Source organism: Rhea americana, unplaced genomic scaffold, assembly GCF_003343005.1.
Source record: "Rhea americana isolate MKP2758 unplaced genomic scaffold, rheAme1 scaffold_11, whole genome shotgun sequence".
In the NCBI taxonomy this organism is placed as follows: domain Eukaryota; kingdom Metazoa; phylum Chordata; class Aves; order Rheiformes; family Rheidae; genus Rhea; species Rhea americana.
Genome location: NW_028185150.1, coordinates 4,109,504 through 4,134,900, shown reverse-complemented (window position 1 = coordinate 4,134,900; position 25,397 = coordinate 4,109,504). Strand labels below are relative to the sequence as shown.

The 25,397-nt window shown below is 39.4% G+C and overlaps 1 protein-coding gene across 2 annotated transcripts in view; it reads left to right on the top strand.

The window, feature by feature from the left end:
* The window catches only part of NTRK2 (neurotrophic receptor tyrosine kinase 2), a 200,038-nt gene that overhangs the window by 95,475 nt on the left and 79,166 nt on the right, over positions 1-25,397 (top strand). For both annotated transcript variants that reach the window (XM_085313165.1, XM_085313173.1), the window contains one exon: positions 18,369-18,557. In XM_085313165.1, coding sequence (XP_085169291.1) covers positions 18,369-18,557 — 189 coding nt within the window. The remainder of the gene's footprint in view (positions 1-18,368; positions 18,558-25,397) is intronic.

Genomic DNA, 25,397 nt, shown 5'->3' with positions numbered 1-25,397 from the left:
ATTGGCAATATATTTTATCTATAGTCTGCAGGTCTCTAAATAAAATGTTTTGTAGAAATGGACAGGTATTTTAGAAAAATAGTAATTCTTAGTTTGGCTTCCATGCTACCATGCAGAGCTTTGGGACTTTAATCATCAGAGAAGAGTTAGCAATGAAGGAGCCAGAGTATCAGTTAGGCCTGTTAACAGATGATGGAGTTTCAGCTAAAATAATCACTGCAAAACATAAAATTGCAGTTCAGAGTCTGTGGCAATTGAAGAAAGCAGGTAACAAGAAAAGTATACTTGAAAGAGAAGAGAAAATGAATTTGGATTAGAGTTCTTGTGTGGTGCACAAATGGGGCCTGCCTTTGGCATGAATAGCTTGCTTGCTTGGTAACTGAAAAACAATAACTTAAAATCATKTTCTTTGTTCCCTTTATGCCATTTGCTTCTCTACTGTAGCTTGAGAATTCATAGTTCATTCCCACAGTCTGTAGTCTATGCTATTGTTATGCCTTGAGTTTTCATTGTGGCAGACTTCAGGTGTTTTTCCGCATATACGTGACAGGTGTAATAAGTAAAATCCCAAATGATAGCTTGAAGTGCCTTAAAATATAACTTTGGCAGTGTCTTTTTTGTACCTGTATTTGCTTTTGCCACATGAAAGTGCCATGCTATTTACACATCCAAAAGAAGCAGAGGATTCAACAGGGTGTTTTAGCAATGATGCCTTCCCAGAGGAGCTGATAAGCAAAATGGAAATATGTGAATGTGTATTGGGAACTAAGTATTGATGACAGGACAGATGGCATTTCCTCCAAAACTTTTTTAATAGCTAGTATTAGATTTGGGAAGGAAGAGAACAGAAATGAGTGAAACTCTTTGAGGCTAGATGGGCAACTAACTATTGCAGCTTCTTGATGACTAGTGTTGTCTCGCTGAAGAGTAACCACCCACCCCCTTTCCCATGGAAGGGTTTTAGCACAATTACACTGCACATAGCACTGAAGGTAATGATGACTCAGTTTTGATGCTTCATCCTTGTCTCAGGGGACACAGTCAAATAAAACGGCTAGTACTACATAAAACTTTGCCCAAGGGCTGTGTAGTTCTTCAGTTCAGTGTCAGGCCATGCTGAGTTTTCATAATGCCTTTACTCCAGTAGACATCCTGGGATAGACCTTGCTGTCTAAAACAGGATTCCTCTTACTGTTTCTAAAGATGTGTGGTACAGAAACTGTTTTTCTCTGTTTCCTGATGAGACCTTGCTTGAGGCTGAGGTCAGAGTGCATCAGTTACCTCACACCTTCCTGCCCTAGATGATCCAAAGTGATGGTCTATATGGTTAACCCCATCTGAAATTCACAGTGGAATTGTAGCTAATGAAGGCATAGAGTCTTCTCTATACCTTACCAAGAAGAGGCACTTCATGAGAAAATCTCAGAGCTACATGTACCCATACAGATAACTATGAACATTAGAACAAAATGTACAGTCTTGATAAGTATATATTTTGCAGAATAAAAACATKTACATGAGAATTCGTTTTCATTCAGAATTTAAAAGTCAGTATTATCTCTCTAAACATGAGGGACAAAATTAAAAGTCTGAGGGAAAAACAAATTTAATTTCTTCATGGTTGACCCTATTCTGATTTTCTTTTAATATCAGCTAATTACATGGCAGCAAAAGGAAGGTATTTYCTCTCTTAGTTGTATCTTTTATAAACCAGAAATAATTTCCTGGCAATCCGGGGTGATGACTCTGTGCAGTAACAGTGGTGTCTTTCACCTGTCTTGGTGAAATCCATCTTCTGGGTAGCAAGTAGCCCAGTGGTGTCTTAGATCCTGATGGAGTTTATAAAGGCTTCTGCCATATAAGCATTAAATCTGTTATTACTAAATTATCAGTATGTGTGATGTTTTTTAAGTATAGCCTAGATCATGGACTCCACATTAGTTTACTTAAGAAAATATGTATGAAAAACAGGTAAGTTCACTGTGAATTACCTGAATATTTCCTTCTTGAAATAACCTCTAAACATGTCAGGTATGGTTTTTGAAGCAGAATGCTTTGAGGCCAGCTTTCTGCTTGTAATGTAGTATTAAAAAATATCTTTTGCGATACATCATCATTGGTTTACCCTTGAGAGTTGTCACAGTCTCTCCAGGTAAAGAATCACTTTTTATCACTCTTMATTATTGTGCTGTGCCATGAGCCTCTTGAAGACAACGGGAAAAATTTATCATAACTGTTTTTCCTTTCTAAAGACAGCACCAACTTTCCATTACGGCTGTTTCATCATACTTTGTTGGAGTCCAAATATATGTATAAACCTGTTGCTATTGAAGTAGAATACACTGAGGTCCAGGTGAAGTCATTACCTCTAGTCTGGAGGTGATGGCATTGGGTCCAAGAGATCATGCTCCTACCTGTAGAGCTCCAGCATTTTCTTTTACTCCTAGGTTCTGATCTGAACTTCGCCCAWGCTGAGAGTGCCAGTAACTGCTGATGATTTGTAGATAGCCCGCATGCTAGCAGTTTCATCAGTGATTGCCAGGGCACAGCTACTCATGCCACGAAAGGGCAACCTTTGGCAGACTGAGTAGAGAGGATGAGGATTGATGGCACAGAGACTGAGTTATCCTGTCATCGCTCTAATTACAAAGGATTTGATTGCGTCTAGGAGGAAAGAGGAAATTCAGAAAGACTTCAGAGGCCTCCTCCTTCCCCCCACCACTTGGAGGCACACAGGCCTCGCTTCAGGTGCCATAAATCAGGCTACTGTAAGATTTATTTGTTTAATACAGAATATAAATGTAACTTTAAATCACTGCCTCCCTAAGGAAATGCATCTGCATGTTGCAGGATGCAAAGAGCCTGTGCAGATGCTTGCCTGGCTCATGCAGTTACACCAGAGCCCTGGCCAGCGCAGCGCTGTGTCCCCCATAAAATAAATTAGGTGCGTTTATTCRTCTGAGATTTTTGTTGTCAGTGCCATTACTGACACAAGAAATTGTGCTTGTGTGTTGGTCCTGCCTGAAGTCACATCTTTCTCTTACTCAAGTCATTTTCTCTRCTTCAGGAGTCTGATGAGGGCTGTTTGCTTGTTTAAATTGTCCCTGAGTAATAATTAGCTGCTTTTATTTAGCTGCTTTTATTTAGCAACCTGAAACTTTTTGTTGTTGCTCCCTCAGATCAGAACTGCCTCTGCACAACTCATGTGCAGTTTGATTTTTCCCGTATCTTTCTCTTATATTGCATTTRTATTTGTGCCGTGTGACAGTAAAATGCTAACAGAGCAATCTGTCCAGCAGTGAATATCTGCAAACCAATAGAGACTGAGAAAGGTATGAGTCAGATCCTTCAACCAATTCACATCAGACTAACTTAAATATTTTGCTTTCTTAAGTACTATTTTGCCCAGCTATTCAGGAATGGTGAATCTTAAAGCTTAAAATTCATTCTCTGTGAACACTTGTAGGAGTAAACAGCTTAAGTCTTGCCAGACATCTAACACAAAAGGGAAATGCCAACAAAATGAAGCAATGTAATTTTAATTTCAAAACTCTAAGGCTTTTGTGGCATTTAATCYATGATAGCCAGACTCTGTATAGGATTTGTGTTTATATGTAGTTTTGCTTTTTCTATGAAACAGTCCCTTAGGAGATTGCGTAGGTGTAAGATTGTGCTATATATTACAGTTATACATGTGTTACTGATAGTGAATAAAGTAATAYCATTTTTTTACTACTAGCATTGAGTAAATTTATATATGATACCTACTTTCAAACTTGCCTTTGAACCCAATTTAGTGATTTTAATTCAACAAGATTAATTTATTTTAAATGCAGGACCTCAATATTCTGGTGTCTGATTTAGTAGTATATAGATCTTTATTTTGCAAGTTATGGTGCTTGCTAAGTATATATTTTAATTAAGCATTTTAAGACATATGCCTGGGTATGAATATTAATTAATTTTTTTAGCAATAATTACTTGGCCATTTGAAATCAGATTGGTGCCAGATGGCATTACTGGTGATATAAAATGGTAGAAATCTATTATAATATTATTCTTGAAATTAACTTTCTCTTTAAAAATGACGTGTAATGAGTTCCTCTGTTTTTCTTACTTCCTCATGAAAATTTAAATGGATGAATTAACATCTTATGAGTTACTTTGTAGCCCAGACTTTAATTTTTCCATCAGTATGCACGCTGCTTGGATAATTGAGCTATTGTATCTTCGTTATTTGGTTTTATTACCACACCACGAAAACATGGGGAACTGGTTGGTAAAGTAAGAATTGTTGATAGTGTCTTCTCAAGCCAAATTCTAAAACCTCTGGGAAGATGTACTGGAGAACAAAAACTTCTCAACCACTCAGTTGACGAACTGTATTTTTAAAATGCATTTTTGTATCCTTCAAAGGTTGTCTGAGCTGAGCAGAGGGAACAGCATGACCCAAGGGCCCTGAGGCAGCATGAGGTCCTTTCCTGCTGAGCCTGGGATGTCCCGAGGGATTCCCAGCTCCTCCACTTGCCTGTCAGGCCCTGCCGCCCYCACAGAAGCCCAGGGAGGTGGTTGTGCCATTGCTGCTGGCCACCAGCTCTTTCCCGGGATGCCTGATAGGTGCAGAAACTTCCAAAAGCAACGTGTTCCCAGGCAGACTCCTGACGCTGTAGGGGCATGGATAGCGTGGATGGCTGTGGTGGRTTTTTGCAGTGGTAAGGTTGTGGCACTTTCTCTGAACAGGGCGGTTTTGCAAGGATCCAGGCTTGTTTCTTTGCTCCTTCTCTCCTTCTTTCTGGACCCTGAGGAGGAGAAGGGAAGGGCAGCGGTGCAGGAGGAGCTGGCTCCCAGCACAGCGATAGGAGTGCTCCAGCGCATCCCTCTCTCTGCTGAAAGCCCCTTTGACTGCATCAGTGAAAGATCGGACTCCTACTGATTTTAATGGCCCCAGCAGCTCTGTTACAGCAACCTAGCTAGTTTGCTTTTATATCTCTGGTAGCGTGCAGCAAATTGTCACGTTTTTAATCCTCTCCTTGGCAAACTCCCACTGACTTCAGTGGGAATTTCGCTTGAGCATGACCAGAGTCAGAATTTTCAGGTTTTGGTGCTATATTAATTTCTCAGCAAGAAAGAGAAATGGATTTTATAGATTTTCGGTTAACCATTAGGAAGACATGAAACTGTCAGTCTCTATAACATAGTGATACAAATATGGGCAATTACCTTTTTGACATTGCCTCTTGGGAATGATACAGATCTATTACTTTAACCCATTCCTAACATAATTCATATGCAGCCATATATTAGGAATACTGGCTTTCAATGACAGAACTAAGTGCCACAGCAAGACAAGACTTCATTTGCCCAAAAGGATGTCATCATTCTTAATACAAAGACAACAGGTTTGATTCCACTGTCATTCATAGTGATTTTGCACCATTGTGAACTTAATAAATTAGTCTCAGCTGACATTCAGACAAAAAGAATTAGACTGTCACTGTTGCTCTTTCACTTTTTTTGTTCATAGAATATCATGATTCATATTTGGTTTCACTCTTTTACCCCATCCCCAAATTTAATTTTATTTGCATTTATGATGAACTAGCTAGTTGGGGCTTAGCATATTACTTTGGCTTAAAAAATAAAAGCCCTAAAAATCCTTATCTTATAGAATGAGTAAGCTGTAGAAAAAACTTCAGAGAATATGTGTCTTTTCTATACTGTAAAAATGAAAAATTTTCGGTTTATTGCAATTGTTGTATGAATATGTTCACACCAGACTAGTAAGTACTAATTGACTGTGTTCCTGCACTGAAGTCTGATACTTGGATGTAATCCATGTAATACTGATGTGCATGAAGTAACAGAGTGCGTTTCTTCTGCAGGTGGCAAGTGCATATATCTGCGTTTTGCAGTTTAATCCTCTGAGACCCATTTGTATGCGACTGTTGCAGGCTCCAATTCTGAATCCCATTCAGTGTGAAAGAGGACTGTGGCTGTGTACAGTTTATTTTGTTTTGCAGTCTGAAGACAAGAAGATTGTTTTTGCAGATCAACTCAGAGTACACTAATTAGGAAAGTTTATACAGTCTTCTGCTTTAGTCAGTGCCAATGTTCTGCATGTGATCATTAGTTCAGATACGAAGCCATTATATGCTGCCTTATAATACTGGCCAGGAATAAGGCCATATAAGCAACTTCTTTTAGCAGTTCCTTTTTGAGAGTATTTGGATTTCCATCTAGATATGTTCTGATAAATCTGTTGCTAAGAAACAGATGACTTAATTTTTGGTAAAAGAGGAAGTGACACTGAGTGCAAATGAGTGTCACCTAAAATAATTGAGAGTAACAAGTACTAATGCTATTTTATGGTAACATATAAATTAGAGCATCACAGGACGCCATGCTCGGAGTTGTGACCTGTACTAAGTGTTGTGTAAGGTGGCAGAAAGTTGCAGTTCATGTCTCCAAAGAGTTGAGATATCTAGGGAGATGTTAGAAAATGAGACAGTTGTCAAAACAGGAAAAGTGGTCAAGAGAGAAATGATTTAGGAGGAAGAGGTAAAACTCTTCAAGAAGGAGTTGAGGGGCCACATCAGAAAAAAAGTCAATGGAGAATTCTTGTGAAAAGTTTCTGGCAATGTAGAAGTTATTTATGCAAATATTTCATGCAGCATCTTGAAGAGACATTGCTTTATGTAGAGCCCTGCGGAACGGTAACAATAATGCTTCCACTATGTCAGCAAAACTTCCTTATTAAGTTTGCGACTGGTTTTATTATAAATGCATCCATTTTCAAATATACTGTAGCAAAACTGCCAGATTTTGGTTTGTAGCATAGCTGCCTTCAGGATAGTTGACCTACCTGGTGTGGTGCAGGCAGCTTTCTGTGTAGGCCACAGAGACAATTTCAAACAAAGCTGGCAGAGGAGAGATGCTGGATGGAATTGGAAGGAGATGAGGCATCATGTGGCAGGAAAGAGAAGGTGGCAGCGAACAGCAGGAGAAGACCAACATCTAGAGATGAGTCAGCCAACTAGACTAATCTCATAGTCTAGGTGATACTGCTGGGGCAGACTGAAATTTGAAGTGATGCCGTTCTATCCATGGGTGCCCTTTGCTTTGCTACGGTAATTTTTAGGTCTGCATTTGAGGAGGGTTTTGATTATTTGAATCTTCATTGCTTTAGGACTTGTGCTTGAGGAAAATGTGTGCTGTTTTGAGGCAATTCCACATCTTTGATCTGATGTTGTATTGGCAGGGGTATTTTTCTAAGCAGTCCATTCAGCTCACTTCCTTCTCCTAAGCTGAATTATTTTTTAAACAGTGTCCTGAAAGATCTAGTTGAGTATAAGTCTAAAAAGACCTATTAAAATATTAAAACAAAGCAGTTACCTTACTTTTCTGTATGATTTCTTATAAATGAATATAGCATCCGCTGGATTCTAGAGTGAGCCTGCTGTTAAGGCTGCTCAATGTCAGAGAAAAATGGACAGATGTTTCTCCTGAATTTCTCATGGCACATGATTGCTAAACACCAAAAATGTTTTCAGAAGACTGTCTTTTGCAGGGTGGTGAGGATTTCTGGTCAGGGACTAGGGCTCCATTCAGAGGCCGAAGAGAGGTATGTTGCTGCTAAATTCTCTGGGGATAGAAGCTGTAGCTAAAGCCAATAAAATGGCTACTGTGACAGAGATACAACAAGAATCAATTTTACTATTGTTAATTTGATGTAAATTGGTGTAAAATGTCAGGCATTGATACTCTGGAAGAAAAGTGGCTGCCTCTTGCTTTGTGTTCAAAGAGGGCCAGTTTTGGAGAGCTTCTCCTATGTGCTCAAGCCTCCTACCYTTCCAGGAGCCCTCTTCCAAAGACTGGATGCTGCCTCTTGACCACATGCAAAATTTGGGCTGTCAGGACCCAAAGCTGGCGTACCCGAGGAGGCAGAGTACTTGGCAGAGAATGGTTGGTGGACTGATAGTTCATCAGCTTCCCATATCTTCCTTTTCAGGTGTAAGTGTCTGGGGATTTTGTCTTCAAAGCATGTTTGCAAAGATGGAGAATGCTTGGAGATGAAGTGGAGCTAGGCTGGGATTCAGTGCAAATCTAAGAAATCTTTAATTGGGCTGCAGGAGCATCTCAGTAAGAGTTGAATAAATAGTGATACCACATTTCTGAAGATACTGCTTGTAATTTGAGTGTGGCATTTGAGTTGATTTTGCTTCTGTGCAGATTATCTTGCTTAGGTTAGCTAGTGTTGGATGTTAATGAAAAATTAATTGAAAGCTATTATTTAGGCATGTTTGTTGGAAAGAAATTGAGAGGTATATTTCAATGTGATACAGTGTTGATTTTATAATTCATGTAGTCTTTGGGGGCTACAGAAGTCTATCACTCAGAAAATGAAAAATGGCACAAGACTTTGGTATAGTGCTATGTGGCTAACACCTCCATAATAAAAACTTCAGAAGCAATAAGATATGGGGGGAAGGAGAAAAGTACAAGTAATTCTATGAGAAGAATACAATTAAATCAGTTGCACTGTAATAGCAATAACCCAGTATGGACTACGGATTTATATATTCCTGATGTTCATCTCACCTCACTGAAGCTGTTTTGCTATAGAAGCCTGTAAAAGTAACCTGCTAATGCAGAGTACTATATGTGGTTTATTTATACTATTTGTGTATGTTTGTATATGTGTATAAATATGTGTGCATATACACACATATACATACATATATATGTGTATATATATTTACATATATATATATGTAGTATTTATACTATATATTTGTTCAGCTGCAGGCCACATTTAGTTCTGAACTGACATAAATCAACATCTGAAGAGACCAAAGTATTTGAAGTAAAACCTCTCAAAGTCTTACTTGTCTCTCTCTCTCTTTTTTTTTTTTTTTCCTGGTATTATGCAAAATCAGGGCTGGAAGACGATTTGGGAGACTCCCTATCCTAAGTCTGTATCAACTAAACCTGTATCTTTCCTGACAGTCATTTGTCTAACTTGTCTTCAAAATCTCCAGAAGTGGAGATTTTTTGTACCTTTTTGGAACAATTCTATTGTCTGAGGAAGTTTTCCTAACTTTTTGCCTCAGTCTTTCTTGATGCAATTTTATATTGTGAATTCTCATTCCTGTCCAGCATAGATGTGAAATAAAGGTTGATCTCTTCATATGCAGCAATCGTCATACCTACTAAGAGGCTCTTGTCATGTACTCAGACATCTCTTCTTATATAAAAGAATTCCTAATTTTTGCAGTTTTTTCTCAGAGCTTGCCTTTTCTAGGTCTCTTCTTATGGCTTTCCATGTTGTATTCTCAGTTGATTTACGTGGATGGAAGAGGCCTATAAATAGTGCTTCTGAACTCAAAGAAATGGACTGGGAAAGATTTAAAGGAGGGAAACAGTTTCATTATTACTGTGTTGGCTTTTTCAAACAAATTAAGTTAAATAACAGGGAGTATTTATCCACATCCTAACCATATCTACCTATCTGCTGTATTATCTAACCTTCTCTATCTAAATAGAGTTTACCACAGTATCCCAGCTGACAACTTCATATAGCTTTGCTCTTCTCTCAGATAAGGTCTAGACAGCTCAGGGAGACTTTTTCTGCTTCTCTTTGCATTGTATTTGTAATGTAGACTGCTGAGGAACTCATTCTATACATGTACATGTTCACATACCCCTTGTACCCAACCCAAGGAATGGGGATGTTAATCCTTAAATTATTTATGAAAAGCCTAGTGGGAAGAGATTGCTGAATTAAATAGTTTGAAATGAAATGCAAGGCAATGAGTATTTAATTTGAGATTAATTATTCTTTTTTGCTTAAAGACAACAAGCACATTCCAGCTGATCTTTATTCTTATTGCTGAGATTTTTCACTGGAGTATTTTTGAAAAATTGTTATTTAACCCATGTGTCTTAGATATCCAAATCTGCAGGTGACTATAATGCATGCTCTTGGTGATCTATATTAAAAAAGATAAATTGTTTTTTCTTTCCTTCTTTCTTTCACATTTTATGCTGCTCTGTATCCTTACTTCTCTGACTCTCACAGTTTCATTGATAAATGTGCCACATCTTTGCTAGTATTTTGCCTCAGATATGCATTTCATTTGACTACCAATAATGAGAGGCCACAAATTCATCATTCTTTATGACGAGGTGTATTGTCTGAGCTGCAGATAATGGAAATGTGTCCATGAAGCAGTGGGCAACTTTATAGGTACCAGTTATGCTATGGCAGAAAGTGGGTTGTAACTCTGGAGGGGCTGTGAGCTGGGAGCCCCAGGGCCAGCAGTCCCTCCCAGGTCCTGGCTGTGACTTTGGCAAAGCTACAGCCTGCCCTGCTGGGCGCATCAGCACAGAGCTCCTGGTGCTGCCTCCAGAACAGGAGTGGTAGTATGCACATCACTGAGGACAAATCATGAGGATTTGTTGGTTATGGTGCCTAAGACAATGGCAATGTGTAACAGTGAGAGCTGTTACACAAACGCTTCCTGTCCTGGCTAAGAGAAGAAGGAAACAGGTGCTGCAGGCTGGGGCTGTGCTGACGGCATCTTGGTGGGAAGGAGGGCCAGCAGCCATGCTTGTCTTCCCTCTTCCAGAGACGACACCGAAAAAAAACACTATGCGTGGGAGATTTCGCTGTTTTTCCTATAGGGTCRCTCCATGTTGTGAAGGTTTTGCAGGTGAGCTGCTGTGCCAACCTGCCCTAGACCTTGTGGCCTGTGTGCCTGTCCTTGTGTCCTGCAGGTTGACTGGGTTTCAGCAAGCGACATGCTTTGTGGTGGTCCCTCAGGAGATCCCAGGGAGATTTCACTGAAAGGAAACCACTGTTGCAGATATGGCAGTATCTGGACTGTTCCAGGCTTGTGCATAAAGGGATGTCTGGGTGCATATRCGAATAAAAATATAGATGAGTTAGCACAAAAAGAGGCAGTTAATTAGAACTGACTGGGATTCTTTCACAATAGCACTCTGAAATAAAAATGAAACAAATATGCAGCTATGATTCTCATCAGTTCAAATCAACAACAAAAAGGCCTGATGAAAGATGAAATATTTGAGTAGCTAAAATCTGTCCACAGTCATTTCAGTGGGAATTACCCAGATTTCTTGCTTTCTAGAGGAGTCAATTTTGCAATAAAAAGTTTTCCAGTATTTGAAATAAAAGTTTTCTGGCAAGAAGAGCACACATCTTAAGGGAAAGGCATTAAAGTTGGTGTGACTGACCTTTTGACAGTTGGCAGCATTGAAAATTTAGTACTGTAAAGCTGATTGAGATACCTGTTATTTGATTACACTCATTGATACACATTACTTAAATTATTTTACATAAGAAAGAAATCAAACTGTCACTGCAGCATATTTTCTCTGCATCAAAGCTTTACAATAAGAATAACACACTTTAGTCTTCTTGTGAGGCTGTAACAAATAAAGACAAAATATGGATTTTCATGTGGAAATATAAGGAAAACCCTTAGAGACTTGATCACCCAAGTGAAAGGTGATGATCTTACTGATGTGACTCCCTTCACAATTTTCAAACAAATCTCTCCACCTTTCTTTGCCATATGTGCAGGTGAAGAGATTCCTACAGGCTGCTGCTTGAATTTAAACCTCTGTTCCAAGCCAATGTATCTTGCCAACAATCTCAGAGAACCTTCCTCCTTTCTGTAATTTGGAGATGGTTGGAATGAGAGTTTCTGAAGTGCATGCTGACAGAGAGCAGAAGCATTTGGCTGAAGGATGTAGGGAAGATCTCCAGCTCTCTGGAACAACTTCCTTTCTTTCCACCCGATTTCCTGTGAATAAGCTCATTGAATGGCAACCAAACATCTTAGGTAGCTTCAGAAAGTCTTTCTCACCTCAAATGTCAAGAAGCCACATAGTACAAGCTTAAACAAGCACTTGGTGGATGCARATCAGTTTAATAGATTAATGGTACCTGTCAGAAGACACACAATTATTTATTCTCTAGCCTGGCAAGTCTCTGTTTTCTGGGTCACAAACTTAAAAGTCTACAGCGTAGTTCCTGACTCGGTTCATTGCATACTGGCAGCAGGACAGAAGGACATGCGCTGTTTGAGCTGTGAAGAGCGTTATGCCTCAGTGGGATAGACCTGGGTATAGTGTTTCTGGGGGTGATCTTATTCCAGTGTTTTCTTCACTAGCAGCAAAGGAGCGTTAGCCCCATGAATCTCGTTCAGCTGCTGCCCATGACAGTGAATATACAGATGATGGTACTGAGGCCAGCACTAATGGCTGTGCTCAGGGGAGCTGGCAGGGCTGAGGGTACAAGACAAGGAGGGGTGGTTGGAAGGTAGGGAAGGCAACAAATACTGTTGCTCCACACAGCTGAACTGCTGAGGAAGCATAGTATCACATTAAATTGCACTTTCTCACATTAACAGCATCAGCAGCTGCGAAGCAAGGAGCATCATTTTAATAAGTCTACTCTGAATGGATTTGCAGTAGAGTCTGAATATGCTCTGAACAGCTCTGCTGCCCAAAGTGAAGCTAAACAGGTTTGTCATTGGGAAGATTATTCAACTAGCTCTGAATATTTTCTCCTTTTTTGTGTTCTATTTATGCTTTTTAATTCAATTCTGTGTATTCAGCATGCAGCATTTAAGAGACCAGTAATATAAAATAATGTTGCTATAATTATATTGCTTTATATTAAGCTCTTATTCAGTCTAATAGAATCGCATAAACCTTATTTGGTATCACAGTTGCCTATGCTTGTTGAACTTAGGAATGCAATGAAACATTCGAAGTGAAGCTCGTAGCACCTCAGTCAAAAAGAAAAAAAAGCATGCCCAGCTGTGGCTGATGAGTTGTCTTCTAGAGGGAGTGAAAGGTAGGACAGCAATTCAAGAGTTCAGCTAAAAAGGCGACATAGGTTATGGTAAGAAACTTGGATCCTATCTTGGTAACAGGAAAGTTTCTCTGCTCTCACTGAAGTATAAAACTTAACTTAAGAAAGACCTTCTTAGAATCTACAATAAATATGCGAGTCTCCTGGGGGAAGAAAGCTTATATAAGTGCTTTTTGAGAACAAGCTATTTAGCTAGAGAAAAATACACCCCTTTCTCAAAAGAAGAAAGAAGATTCAGTATGGCCTCAAAATCCAGCTGAGCTGATGCTGATTGGTAACATGTACTTGTTGTCCTGCTTTTGCCTGATGATGTGCCATTACCATGTCCCTGCACAGACTGGTCCTTGTTCGTCTTAGATCAAGAGTTTGAAAGAAGCAGAGCCAATGCTAGTGCAAGATCTGTTGAGAAATCTTCCTAGGAATCAATCTCCCTTTTCATGGAAGGAGCCATGGTTTTAAACTCATCATTACAAAAGTCATCTCCAAAACAATCCTCTTTACCTGAGTTGCCTTGTAAAACTTGACTAAGCAGATGTATCTCTGGAATAACTGCACAGCTCCAAACACAAAGCAAAACTTGGCTGTCTTTGATTATAGCAGCACCTATTGCTTCCTTGCACGTTTGAGCCTTTGATAGTAACTTCAGGGATAGTTCAAGTGGTATGTGATGCTCAGAAATGCATGGCAGGGGGGACCTGGGATATGTAGCCTCCTGGTGATCTTGTTGTGAACATACCATATATTGCTTATGTCTTTGATGCATTAGAGGGAAAGAGATGCTGGACACAGTAATTGTTTGTGACCGTCTAAAGTCAAGTTTGAAAATACGTACTGGCAAGGCCATGCCAAGTGCAAACCAAAACCATATGTTCTTTCAGGTTCTCTGCATTTGAAAACCTAGCCTCTTCTTTATATTTTTTGCCTGAGCCTGCTTAGTTGAGTCATGCCGTTACTCACTTTGTGACTCTTTCTATACTTTTATATATAGTCAGGTCATGCAGATTATTTCAGTGGCAGTATATCCATTAGTCAGGTGTGTTGCCACAGCCAAGTACCTAAGTATTAGCAGAAGTCTGGAATAACACAACCCAAAACCTAACCCCACAAGTGACAGTGTGGATAGGTCTTTGTAGAGTGTATGTTAAAACTGCATTAACCCTGATGGCAGTGGGAGCAGCAAAAAAGGATCTATTTTATAACCACAGAACTCCTCCTGGCCAAAAATATCAGAACGCCTTGAAAGTAGTTAATTTCATAAGAATGCTTCTTTCTAAAGTTAAAGAAGGTACAGCTACAAATTCAAGTGTGTTGGCAAGTGCTGGGTGAAGGATGGTGTGGAGATGGGTTGTATTTCAGGAAGAGGTGGCTCATGCTGGCACTGGTGGCAACAAACCATGAGCCCCATGGTACTGTTGTATGTTTCCAGTTCTCTATGGGATGTGTAGCAAGAGATGTGTGTTGTTTCAGCCTCTCCCCATATCATTTGCCTAAGGATCATTCACAGCCTACAGATGTGAGGAGTATTTTGACTTGGTTATAGCTTGTAAACTTAGAGCAAAATTGGCTTTTTTATATGTCTCTGCTTTTTCAGAGAGCAGTGTCTTTTGTATGTGGGAGACATTTTTCTTGTGCCTGGGCTATGCAAAATGGACAGTTTTTCAGCTTGGCATCGGAGAGAAGAGAAATTCAGCCCTGCAATATGTAGCTCTCATATTTTTTCTCCAAAGCGGGATACCATTTCTCATATGGCTCCAGCTTCTGTCTTCTCGAGATAAGAAATATGTTCTAAAATGAAATCAAATGAAGATATTAGGCAGCGTATATGAAGACTATATGTGAAGAACTGAAAACTTCTAGAGTTTTCTTAAAAGCTCGAGCTGAATATGTAGTAATGGCTGTTGATAACTCATGATTCTCACTTCTGCCAAAGACATTTTGTTTAAAATTTTCAGGTTTTGGATGTGAAACAAACAGCAGATTTGACTAGAAATCAGAATCAATAATAAGGGACTGCAAGTAATTATCCAGCTCATTTTGCCTTTGAAAAGTAATTAAGTGACCCCATTTAATCAGGATGAAATCACTTTTTAAGGTGCTTTAAGAAATTACCTTTTGATTTGTGCTCAGTGCAAATTCAGGAAAGGGTAACTCTAGCATCTTGTGAGCACAGATGATGGCCTCATCTTGCATTCTGGAAAATGGTTTTGCATTATTGGAATATCACTCATAGGCTGCTGCTGTGAAGAGTCAGTGTAGTGCTGGCCTGTTAAGTATAATGTGACGTAGTACATGGAGAAAATGGAATGTAACTTCATGGAAAGCAGCTAGGTTGTCATACAAGCAATATGGAAATAGTTTCTATACCTGTTCCGTCACATTATCAAAAAATCCCAGCACTGGGAAGGTTTGAGAGAATGAGTTCAGCAGCTTCTGAAATTGAAAAAGTTTCAATGTGTTGAGCTCTGGGTTGTCTTAATTAGAGAAAAAATATGCAGCAAATGGAAATGGGAGTTTTGAAGATCAACAACTACTTCCAAAGACTGTTGCTTGAGAAGGTTACTTATGAATGAGAGGAATCACTAAGTGACACTGCACAAATTCCCTGGAGCTGAATGTTTCTTAAAGACTGTTTCAAACCATCAGGAAGCACATCAGGAATCACCTCATTTTCCATGTTTTCCTCAGCTACTTCAGAAAGCTAAATATATTTAGAGTCTACTTAATATCACACAGAAGACTAGCTTTATAAGTTAGCTTAATTGAGTAATTAGATTTATAGAACAGATGTCTGTTTTTCTCCTGCAGCACTTTGCAGTTTTTGCTGATTGCCAAATAGTTCACTATACAAATTGGGTCTTAAAGTAGTGCAAAAATGATTTGATAAACAGAACGAGTTTCTATTCATTATCCTACTTTACTGTTCTAGAAATGTGTAATGGATAGTTTTTCTTGCCATCATTGCATGTGTGTTGAAAGCAAACAATGACAAAGTAACCTTCTTCCTGTGAAGCAGTGAACAGCAAGCCTGCAAATGACTTAGAGAAGTGCCCTTGTTAAATTATATAACCCAAAGAATTTGCCTGTTTGCTGTAAGGAAAGGGATTTGACCCTTATAGTAAAGCTGTTAAGTACAAAAGGACCCAAGTAAATGTGTATTTTTCTGCCTAGTTTTTGGTGTCATTATTAGCTTGAGATTCAGAAAGTTTGGGGGCATCAGGATTTTTTTCTAGAAAAATTAAATGAGATTTTTCATGGATTTACGCTCTTTCTCCACTGCATGCAAGCTCAGCACCTCAAAATAGTGCTTTGACTTCATGTACATATCTTGTGTGCCATTTTAGGGACCCTTTCCCACAATTTGTTAGTCTCTGCACTTCATTAGGAAAATCTTCACCAAAACCTCTTAATTCTGGCAGCTTTCCTGGTAGAATCAATCTTTTGAGGATCTGTGTGATCAGTAATGAAGAAAACAGCCTTGGTATTAGTATTTCACTTGATAAATTGCAGAGATCTAGGCATCGCTTACATTTGTCAACAGTGACTTTCCAGGGAAATGCAAGCATTTGAAAAATTACCTCTGTTTCAGGCTAGAGGGGGAAGTACCTTTTCAAACAATGAGAACATTTCCCTTATGCACCATTAAACCAACTGAGGAGAAAGGAACGCTGGATAGGGGTGGGAATATGCTTGAGCCTGTATGGCTAGGGTTGAAATAGCAGCATGTCAAGATTATTTAAATTCTATTCCTGTGAGCCATGCCATGCCATGAAAAAGTGCTTTTGTTATGATAGTGTGAGCCACAAACCCACAAAACTTTAAGAGAGTCCAAATCCAAGGTTTCTTTTTTTTCTTTTTTTTCTTTCTTTCTTTCTTTTTTTCTTTTTTTTTTTTTTTCCCAAGCTACCTTGTCTTGGCTGCTGCGTCTGAGCTTCTCCTAGTTCTTGTCTTGTGCCTGTAATTGAGCGTGTGCTATGGTAGATCCTCCCCATCTTCTCTCCCATCCTTCATGAAGTATCCACAGGACCTGCTGTTAGTCCTCATCCTCTCTTCCTCTGCATCTCCCGCATTTCACCTGCAAATACAGATGCCACATGTGTGCAGGTGATACTTAGATCCCTTTCTTACCTCAGCCTGAAGCTCCAATGTTTTGCAAAGGAGTAGCTGTCAGCTCAGATGAGACGTTGCTTTTTGTCTTCCGCAAAGTCCTCTCTGCTACCCTCTTCTTCGATTGCTGTGAATGGTGCTGTTGTCCTGCCTTTCACTCTTGCTTGCAGTGCAAACACAGGTGTCTTTGGAGGATGCCATGCTAGGTTAGACATTTCTGGACAGTGAATTATTCCATCTATTTCTAGCTTAAATTGGTTGACATTAGGAGATGTGAATGCCACCCTGAAACTCTGTTTAAGATTGATGGAGAATGGTCTGAAATGTGAAAATTGTGTTCTCTGTTATCTTTTCAGTGGGCAGATTAGGCAAAAAGTTGTCATTGTTTCGTGGTGATTCYGGTCTTCTTTGAATGCTGAATGTAAACCATACTAGCAGGAGTTAAATTGCAAGTTTGTGTTAATCTCAATGTTATATCAGAGGCCCCTACAACTCACAAAAGTGGAACACTTTGTGCTAAACAGTTTTTTAAAATCTATTTATAATGTTTGTCTTCATGGCATTTCCATTAAACAATGCAAAGCACAAGGTGAGAATAAAACACAAACTGCCATTAAATTGCTGATCAAAATAAACCTCTGTTTCTGGAAGGTCACTAGACTCAGGTATTTGTGGGGCCTTATAAGCCAGAGAAGTGTTCCCCTGGGCTGGATGAGCCCCTGTGAAGTGACACCAGAGCTCACAGTAGAGTGTGGGACAGGATGAATTTTCCCCACTGCTCTGTTTGCTGTGCACCTACTGGCTCTGCAGATTTTCTTCTGGATTTTGACTTCCAGCCTTTTTGTCCATCAGAAATCATACTGCTTCCCACATCAGAATAAGCCTGTCRCCTCCGTGTCTGCTGTCTTGTTAGAGTGTCACCTTAAAGGGAAGGTGGACATTCCCCAGCTTTTTGGGAAAAGATATTATTGTTGTATGATCTGAGTAGGGGAGAGGGTAAAAACAGTTAATGCATTTATTTCGTAGCATATTTCTAAGAATGGTAGAAGAAGTTCATCATATCTGGAGATCTTTCCCATAGACACACTATGCTTAACATACTGAGTGTAGATAGTCTACCAAAAAAAAAATTTACATCACATTCTCGCTCTTAGTGGCCTAACCGAAGTTTTTCTCCTTTTGCTCCATCTCTACCTAAACGTATAAAATTTCTGAGATAAGATAAGTAGGGGATATAAAGAGAGCTTATGCCCAGGGGGACTGAGGACAAACTAATCAAAAAGAGGAAGAATGGAGTTGGCTGAGGGATGGGAAATTTTCATTTCCTGAGTTACAGGGAACTCTTTCTTTCTAACCCTAGGTCCTTCTTCAGTTATCAGCAATGACGATGATTCGGCAAGTCCCCTTCATCACATTTCAAATGGCAGTAACACTCCATCTTCCTCTGAGGGAGGTCCAGACGCAGTCATCATCGGGATGACAAAGATTCCTGTCATTGAAAATCCCCAGTACTTTGGGATTACCAACAGTCAACTCAAGCCAGATACCTGTAAGTACAAATGYGTGCATGTCTTTCAGTCATTCATTTTTTGTGTGCAGGTCCTGGGGCTCCTTAACAAAGCTAATAATAGAAAAATTGTGTAAATTTCTGGGAGAGGAAGGGTGAAGCGGACTTAAAATATATGCATTTTGTTAAGAGGCACATGGCATGAACTGCTTTACATCTGTCAAAGCCAAATTCAGTCGTTGTGATGAATCAATGAAATTAGCAGCGTTATACTCAAAGCCCAGTCCACATTCCATCAAAGTCACTCGTAGTCTTTCCATTGATTTCAGTGGTCTTTGGCCAGTCCTGTACAGCTAACATATTCTTGGGAGAAAGCAAATCCTGGGTCAGAACCAGAAGTCAATATTTGTTCAGCATTGTGACGTACTCACTGCTTTTAAATTGGTTGTTTTGGTTATGAATATAACCTAACTTTGAAATCTGAGTATTTGTGAAGTTATAAGAATAAAGGTGAAAACTTTCATTGGTTTGATTTAATTTTATCGTTCAAGCACTACAGCTGGAAAAGATGTTGAACATTTAAAGATGGAGCAGGAAGTCATATGACTGACAATAAATGTCATGAACAAATTTTTTGGTGTTCAGTYAGAAGCAGGTGGAACCAATATACTGTGAAAAAATATGAAAAGTTAAAAATAATTTACTATGAATTGTTAAAAAAGAGCAACACAAGGTTCAGTTTTTGCTCTCCATATATAATAATAGTTTTATAAGTGGACATATGGAATGTTGATTTTTAAAGCAGCAATTGACACTACAGCAAATAACTGACAAATATCTTAAGGATATTGTAATTAATAGTAAGTGCACTATTTATTATGTTCGTTGGTATATTAAGGTCTTTAAGTGTTTCAGTGAAGGTTGTTTCTGCCTCTTAATTTTGTACATAAATTCCTGAAGTGTTGCTGGAGGCCTGATCTGTTTCTCTGGGAAGCTRTTTGAAAGATTCCCAGTGCAGTCAGTGAGCACTGGGTGTGCAGTTAAGGGACACCGTGTCCTGTGTGCGTAGTGACTGCTTTGTCTTCACAGCACGAACTGTAGTTTAGGGACATATGGCCTAGGTCAAAAACCTTTGCCTCCAACTTTGCWTAGCTTAAATGCTGTAACAGGAATCTTCCTTGGTCTGTGCATGAGTGCATGCAGGACTTCTAAGGGTGTAAAAACTGATGCCAGACTACCTGCTTGTCTTGTGACCGTTAATACTGATCCACAACTTGACTGTTGCACTAAGCATAATCCACAGACGGATGTTCCTGCAATGCATCAGAAGGCATTTTTCTGCCCCCCTTCCCTSCCCMCCCCCCCCCTTTTTTTTTTTACATCCCTGATRTTCTCTCTCATCATGATTTTATTGTGTGGCACTATTTTTTCAACTAGAAATARTCTATTCTGCTATAAGGTATTTGAATAATTGGACATAACAGATGCAGTAGAGTGCATTAAATAGTCACTAAATTGCTGATACTTGATCAGCACGAGGAAAATGTTATGTAGACACATTGTGATTAGAACATTAATTCCTGTGAAAAATAGAAGCCACTGGGGAATCATAAATGGGCAACATGCCCACTAGAGCTCTCTAAAATTATACAAAAGGCCATGCTTTCAAATGTGAGGCTACTGTACCTCCGTTCCCAGCTGCATTAGACAACATTGTAATTGTTTAAACAAATGTCAGTGACTGCACAGTATTTCACTTTGAGCATTAATGTTGAAACAACATACATGCTATTTGGGAGGCAGGGGAAAACAAACTGTACCAAAACTCAGATTTCTCTCACATTTAGCAAGCTGCATATTAAGTATGGGAGCATTAAACCATGCCTAACTAGTGCTAACTAGATCCTTGTCCTGAAAATACCTAAGTCTGTGTTTGGTTTTGTGTGCTGCAAGGAGAGCCACATGGTGTCAGGTGTATTGATCACAGTACATGAAGTCGGCTTGTGTGTGAATGTTTGCAGGATAAAGTCTCGAGACTTTACTGTGGTGCTCCTGGGACGGACAAGGAGCCACTCCGCTTTCTGCTCCATTGCTGTGATGGTCCCAGGCTTTGTGGTTTTATTGTTTTAGCAAAGAGAATCAGAAAAACTGTGGTAGTGTATAACCTGATAAACCAAGCTAGCTTTCTTCTACCACACCGAGCATCTGTCCAATGAAGAGGGTAATTCAAATTGTCTAGGACAAAAATGGTCTTCTCATAAATAATTTTGCATACTCTCTCTCTCTTTCACTTGCCTGTTATTACAGAAATACATTTGCCCTTTTGTAACCCAGCAGCCTGCTCCTGATGTGTATTTCTGGTATTTTCAAAGCCCTAAGCTAAGTAGCTGTCAAACCTTTTTCCTGTATACAATAATGCTGGCTCCAAATGTCATCTGATTTCTCATCTCCAGCAAAATAATTAACATTTATATTTATTTCCTATCTAGTCTAAGTTCCATTGTCCACTAGCATTAGACACAACATCGGTGACTGTCATGCTGGAAAAGATTCTTTTTTATTTAGTGTATGCTGGCCTGTGGAAGGAGGTGAGACTTCGAGCTAGGTGAAACTGTACTCAGAATGTATTGCTGTTTTCACAGAAGTTGGAGGAGTACATCTGCTGTGAGTAGCAAGTGGAATTTCTTCTTTGTTACCTACCTAAACCATGTTTTAACCTTTTACCAGATAATAGCCTTTTCTGAACACAGTGTGTCAAGCTCATTGCAAAGCATTAGAAGTGCATCTGTTTAAAAGAAAATTTGAAAATTCATTACAATCAGTTCCATCTGAAATTCCATTGCTGTATCAGTGAATTGGTACTTCTGCTACTACAGACCTAAATTCTGTGTCAAAGTCTCAGGCTAAAAGTTGTTGCTTTTCCTTCCTCTTGAGAGACAACCTTCAAAGTGGGAAAGTCAAACTGATGGAGACCTGTTCCCCAGCAGCTTCACAGGCTAGGTTCCAGTCTTACCAAAAAGACTGAATTTCTGGCCCAGGTTCAGCGCAAATGCTTATCTACAGCTTTAATTGATACACCAGCAGAATATTATCCTTTCTGTTCTGACTAGGATTGTCTAGTATTTCCATTCTGACCATTCACTGTCTGATCTACCTGCTTTCCTAGGCAGCAAACCCGATGATGCCTTTACAGCACTTATTTGTCTGTCACCCTGCCCTGGTGCTCTTGGCTCTTCTTTTCTGTGCTATGGATCTTTGGTAGCTCTTGGTTGGGGGGCTCCTCTGGCACTTGAGCATCTTGAATATTTCTACATTGAAAGTTTGCAGTCTTTGGTGCACAGATGTGTTCAAGACACATGAGAGACTTCGTCCCTTTTCATTTGAAATCAGAACATACCTCTTGTTTGGTGGTACCTACCTAACTGTGGCAACTCTGATTYGTGTGATATCTGAGAGGGTCTGCCGCTTTTGCATGGTGAAAGCTCTTAAAAGGTGCACTTAACTCTTTATAAAACGGRGAGTGTTGTAGTAGCATAAACCTACAAAGCTTTCACCTGGGAATGACCGATAGCATGCAGTTATTGCTGTTGAAAATTAAGCCGTAACTTTTTAGTGAAGTAATAACAGCAACAGCAGGGARATTGCAAGGATGGCAAACACTGAGGAGATTATTCTCCCTGATATCAACCAGACTGTCTAATAGCTTGCTGGCACAGCAARTGACTGTCATGCAGCGGTGCAACTGAAAGGGAGATAGGAGCTCTCCTCTTCCATTTATAGGTTTGTAAGACAGTTGTAGAGTTCAGGTGCCTCACGATGAATCAGTAGCAACTGCATCAATTTCATCCTGTAAGATATTGTTGATGCAAAATAGTGGACTGGGCAGGCATATTAACTAAGTCATGGGAGGTTTAGTGGCAAGATGTTTTCAGTGGCTGGTGTTGCACATATATTTTGTGTTCCGAGGATATGATGTGGACTGTGGCTTTCATGGAAGAAATTTGCATATAGTTATGAAATAGTCATACTATCTGGTCTGTATTTCTGTCTTATGGGGTGTGTTCCTAGAGATACAGGAATGTGCAGTTTAGATATAGGAACTGGGTAATATAGTATTGAAAAAATAGAGGATTGTTTAGACTCCACTGAAAAGTAATCATAATTATTGTACTTAACTGCTTCCAGTATTCCTGTTATACTAGTTTTGAATGTCTTATTTCTAATGGATACAAATGGAAAAATACACTTGAATCATTCTAGTTGGTGGACAAGATGCCATCCACATACTTGCTGTGAATAATTACCACACTTCCAGTTGGCCTCTGTTAGAGAAACTTTGCAGCTGATTGTATGTTACTAGAAATAATTCCTGTAAATTAATTTTGATTGATTTTGCTAATTGGAAAAAATTAATTTACAGTCAAAAGTTCCAGTTCCATGGTAAAATTTCTAATTGCACACACTGTTGTAATTTTAAAGGCAGAATTTTTGAGAACAGCCTTCTCCTATCCCATTTTAAAAATTGACCTTTTCAATTTGCTGTACATTTGAGGGTTGTCACRTCATTTAGTTAAAGGCAATCTCAATCTTTTACTTAATTGTTCTGTGGCTATAGATTTCTTTTTAATGTATGAGGAGCCAGATTTGGGTGTCCCAAAGTTAGGTAGGAAGGGTTTAGAAATGGGTTGCTTCAGTACACCACTATCTTGAAGAACTTCAATCACTAGAATTTGTGAGAAAAGAAAAAAGGAGGGATATTCTTGTCATTTTAACACGACTACTGCAGTACCAGACTTCTCTTTTTAAAGCCATAGCTCTTGGAGTCTGATGATGATTTCAGATTTCAATTAGAAAGGAAGAAGTATTGATGCTTGAGTATGTGAGCTAGACCTCAGATGTCTGAGGAAGCAGAAAATGGTGTTAATTTGTTTTTCTTCTCATTTTTTATGTTGTGATTTCTTTAATATAGCATTGTGATTTGAGGGTATTTGAGCATGGCTGCTGCATGCTGGGATTTGCAGGCCCTGCAGGGCAACGGGAGGGCTGGCAGGGAGTGCAAAGCTATCCCCATGCCGAAGCAAGGCCTCTGCCACCCCAAAGAGATGGTTCTGGCATGTTCTCCCCAAAGGGCAGGAGCTGAGGAGGGTAAAAATTGGGACCATCTAAATTGCATTCCCTCTCCCAGGCTGTTTGCAAAAGGGTGCAGCTACCTGTAGTTCAGTACCCAGGTGTTTCCTTCGCTCTGGATACTAAGATCTAGCAAGGGTAACTGTTTTCCCTTCATGTTGGAACAGGCTGAATAGCCTTATTTCCAGACCCTGGATCAAGAGTAGAGGGCTGTTTGATCTGAAGAAGCATAGTCTATATATAGTCTCTATTTGAAGACAGTTTGTATTTCTAGAGGAAAGTCAACAGAATGATGGTGATGTGGTCACTAGGTACATATTTTCCAGACATCATTGGCCAAGCAGTCCCATAGCAGAGCGTGGTCCCAGCACATCTGGTCTTGCTGGGGCAGTTCTGTCCCTGCCTTCTCGCGGCACGTGAGCTCTTGGGCTTCACAAAGCCCACTGCAGGTTTGTGAGAGGCCAGTGAGGAGAAAGCTGCAGGAGAAAAAGGGAAGATTCACCAACAGTGAGTGTCTACACTGCAGAGATCTGCCAGGCATCTCAGCCAGAGCAACAAATCAATTTGTTTCTGCTTACTTCTCATCCTRGATGTGCAGTGTACTGAAAAACACAAAAATGCACAGTGAGCAAACTGCCTTCATCGGGCAATTCCTATTTGACTGCATTTTCCCAAGTAACAAATACAGACTGTTCCAGGTTGTATCTAGCACCCTACCCTCTCCCTAAAGTTGTGAGGAACAGAGGAAAAATTTGATGTGCTTTACAGGTTAGGAAACACCAAGTATGTTGGTCCTTGTGCACAGAAAAAGGATCTCCTAGGAGAAATACCCTGACAGCATTTCTGTCTCTTTTAAAAAGCTTGTATATCTCAGTGACCACAACAGAAAGGTTGCTATTGTGGTTTCTTAGCCAGCTCAATCTAGAATTTTTCCATTAACTCCCAAAGTTTACAGAGCTGAAAATTTATAAGCATCTTTTCTTTTTCCTATGAAAGACACCCTGATCTCAATAGCCAGAACACAGAGAAAAGAAGCAAAACTGAACAATTTTAGTAAAATCCAGCCTGAGAGGAAAAACCTTGCTGCCCGAATTGGTATTGCCAGGCTTGATGTTCACTGGCAGTCAGAGTTTAGAAGCTGGAAGGTTTAACAGGGTGTTTTCTGTACCAAAATCAGAATCTTCAGATACTGAAAACTAAAAAGCCCWTGACTGTTGCAACTGATGTTGAGACTATAAGGACAGAGATGTTTAAAATTTACAACTTGTCCTGGTCTTATTGCTTGCCTTACTCTAAAGACATTTGTATATTTTTTTGGCTAGACTAAATATTTTTGTAGTTCAATTGCCGGTTTTAATCCTTGGTTACAGTCACCATTTGAGAAATGTATCTTTGCAATTGTCCATGAAGGCATGCACATGTCAGAGATGTCAGCTGCATACATTGGTAATATATTTCGTTAGTTGCATTTTACTTTTCTTGACTTGGCAGCGGATTTGTTTCCTATACCATTGCAGATTTGAGTCCCATGTATTTCCCCAATAACCTAGTTGGGTATTTTCATTGMTCAACAAATAAAATATAACAAGGAATAAATAAATTTATGAGAAATTAGATTTTCTAATATTTGCTGCTCATTCTGAATCTCAGCAGAGCTAGATTTTTTTTTCTTTCTCCACTGGATGGAAGAAATTCTCCCAAAGGCTGAAGCCTTCAGCTTGAGAAACATGGGTTTCAACTCTGTTACAAATTCAG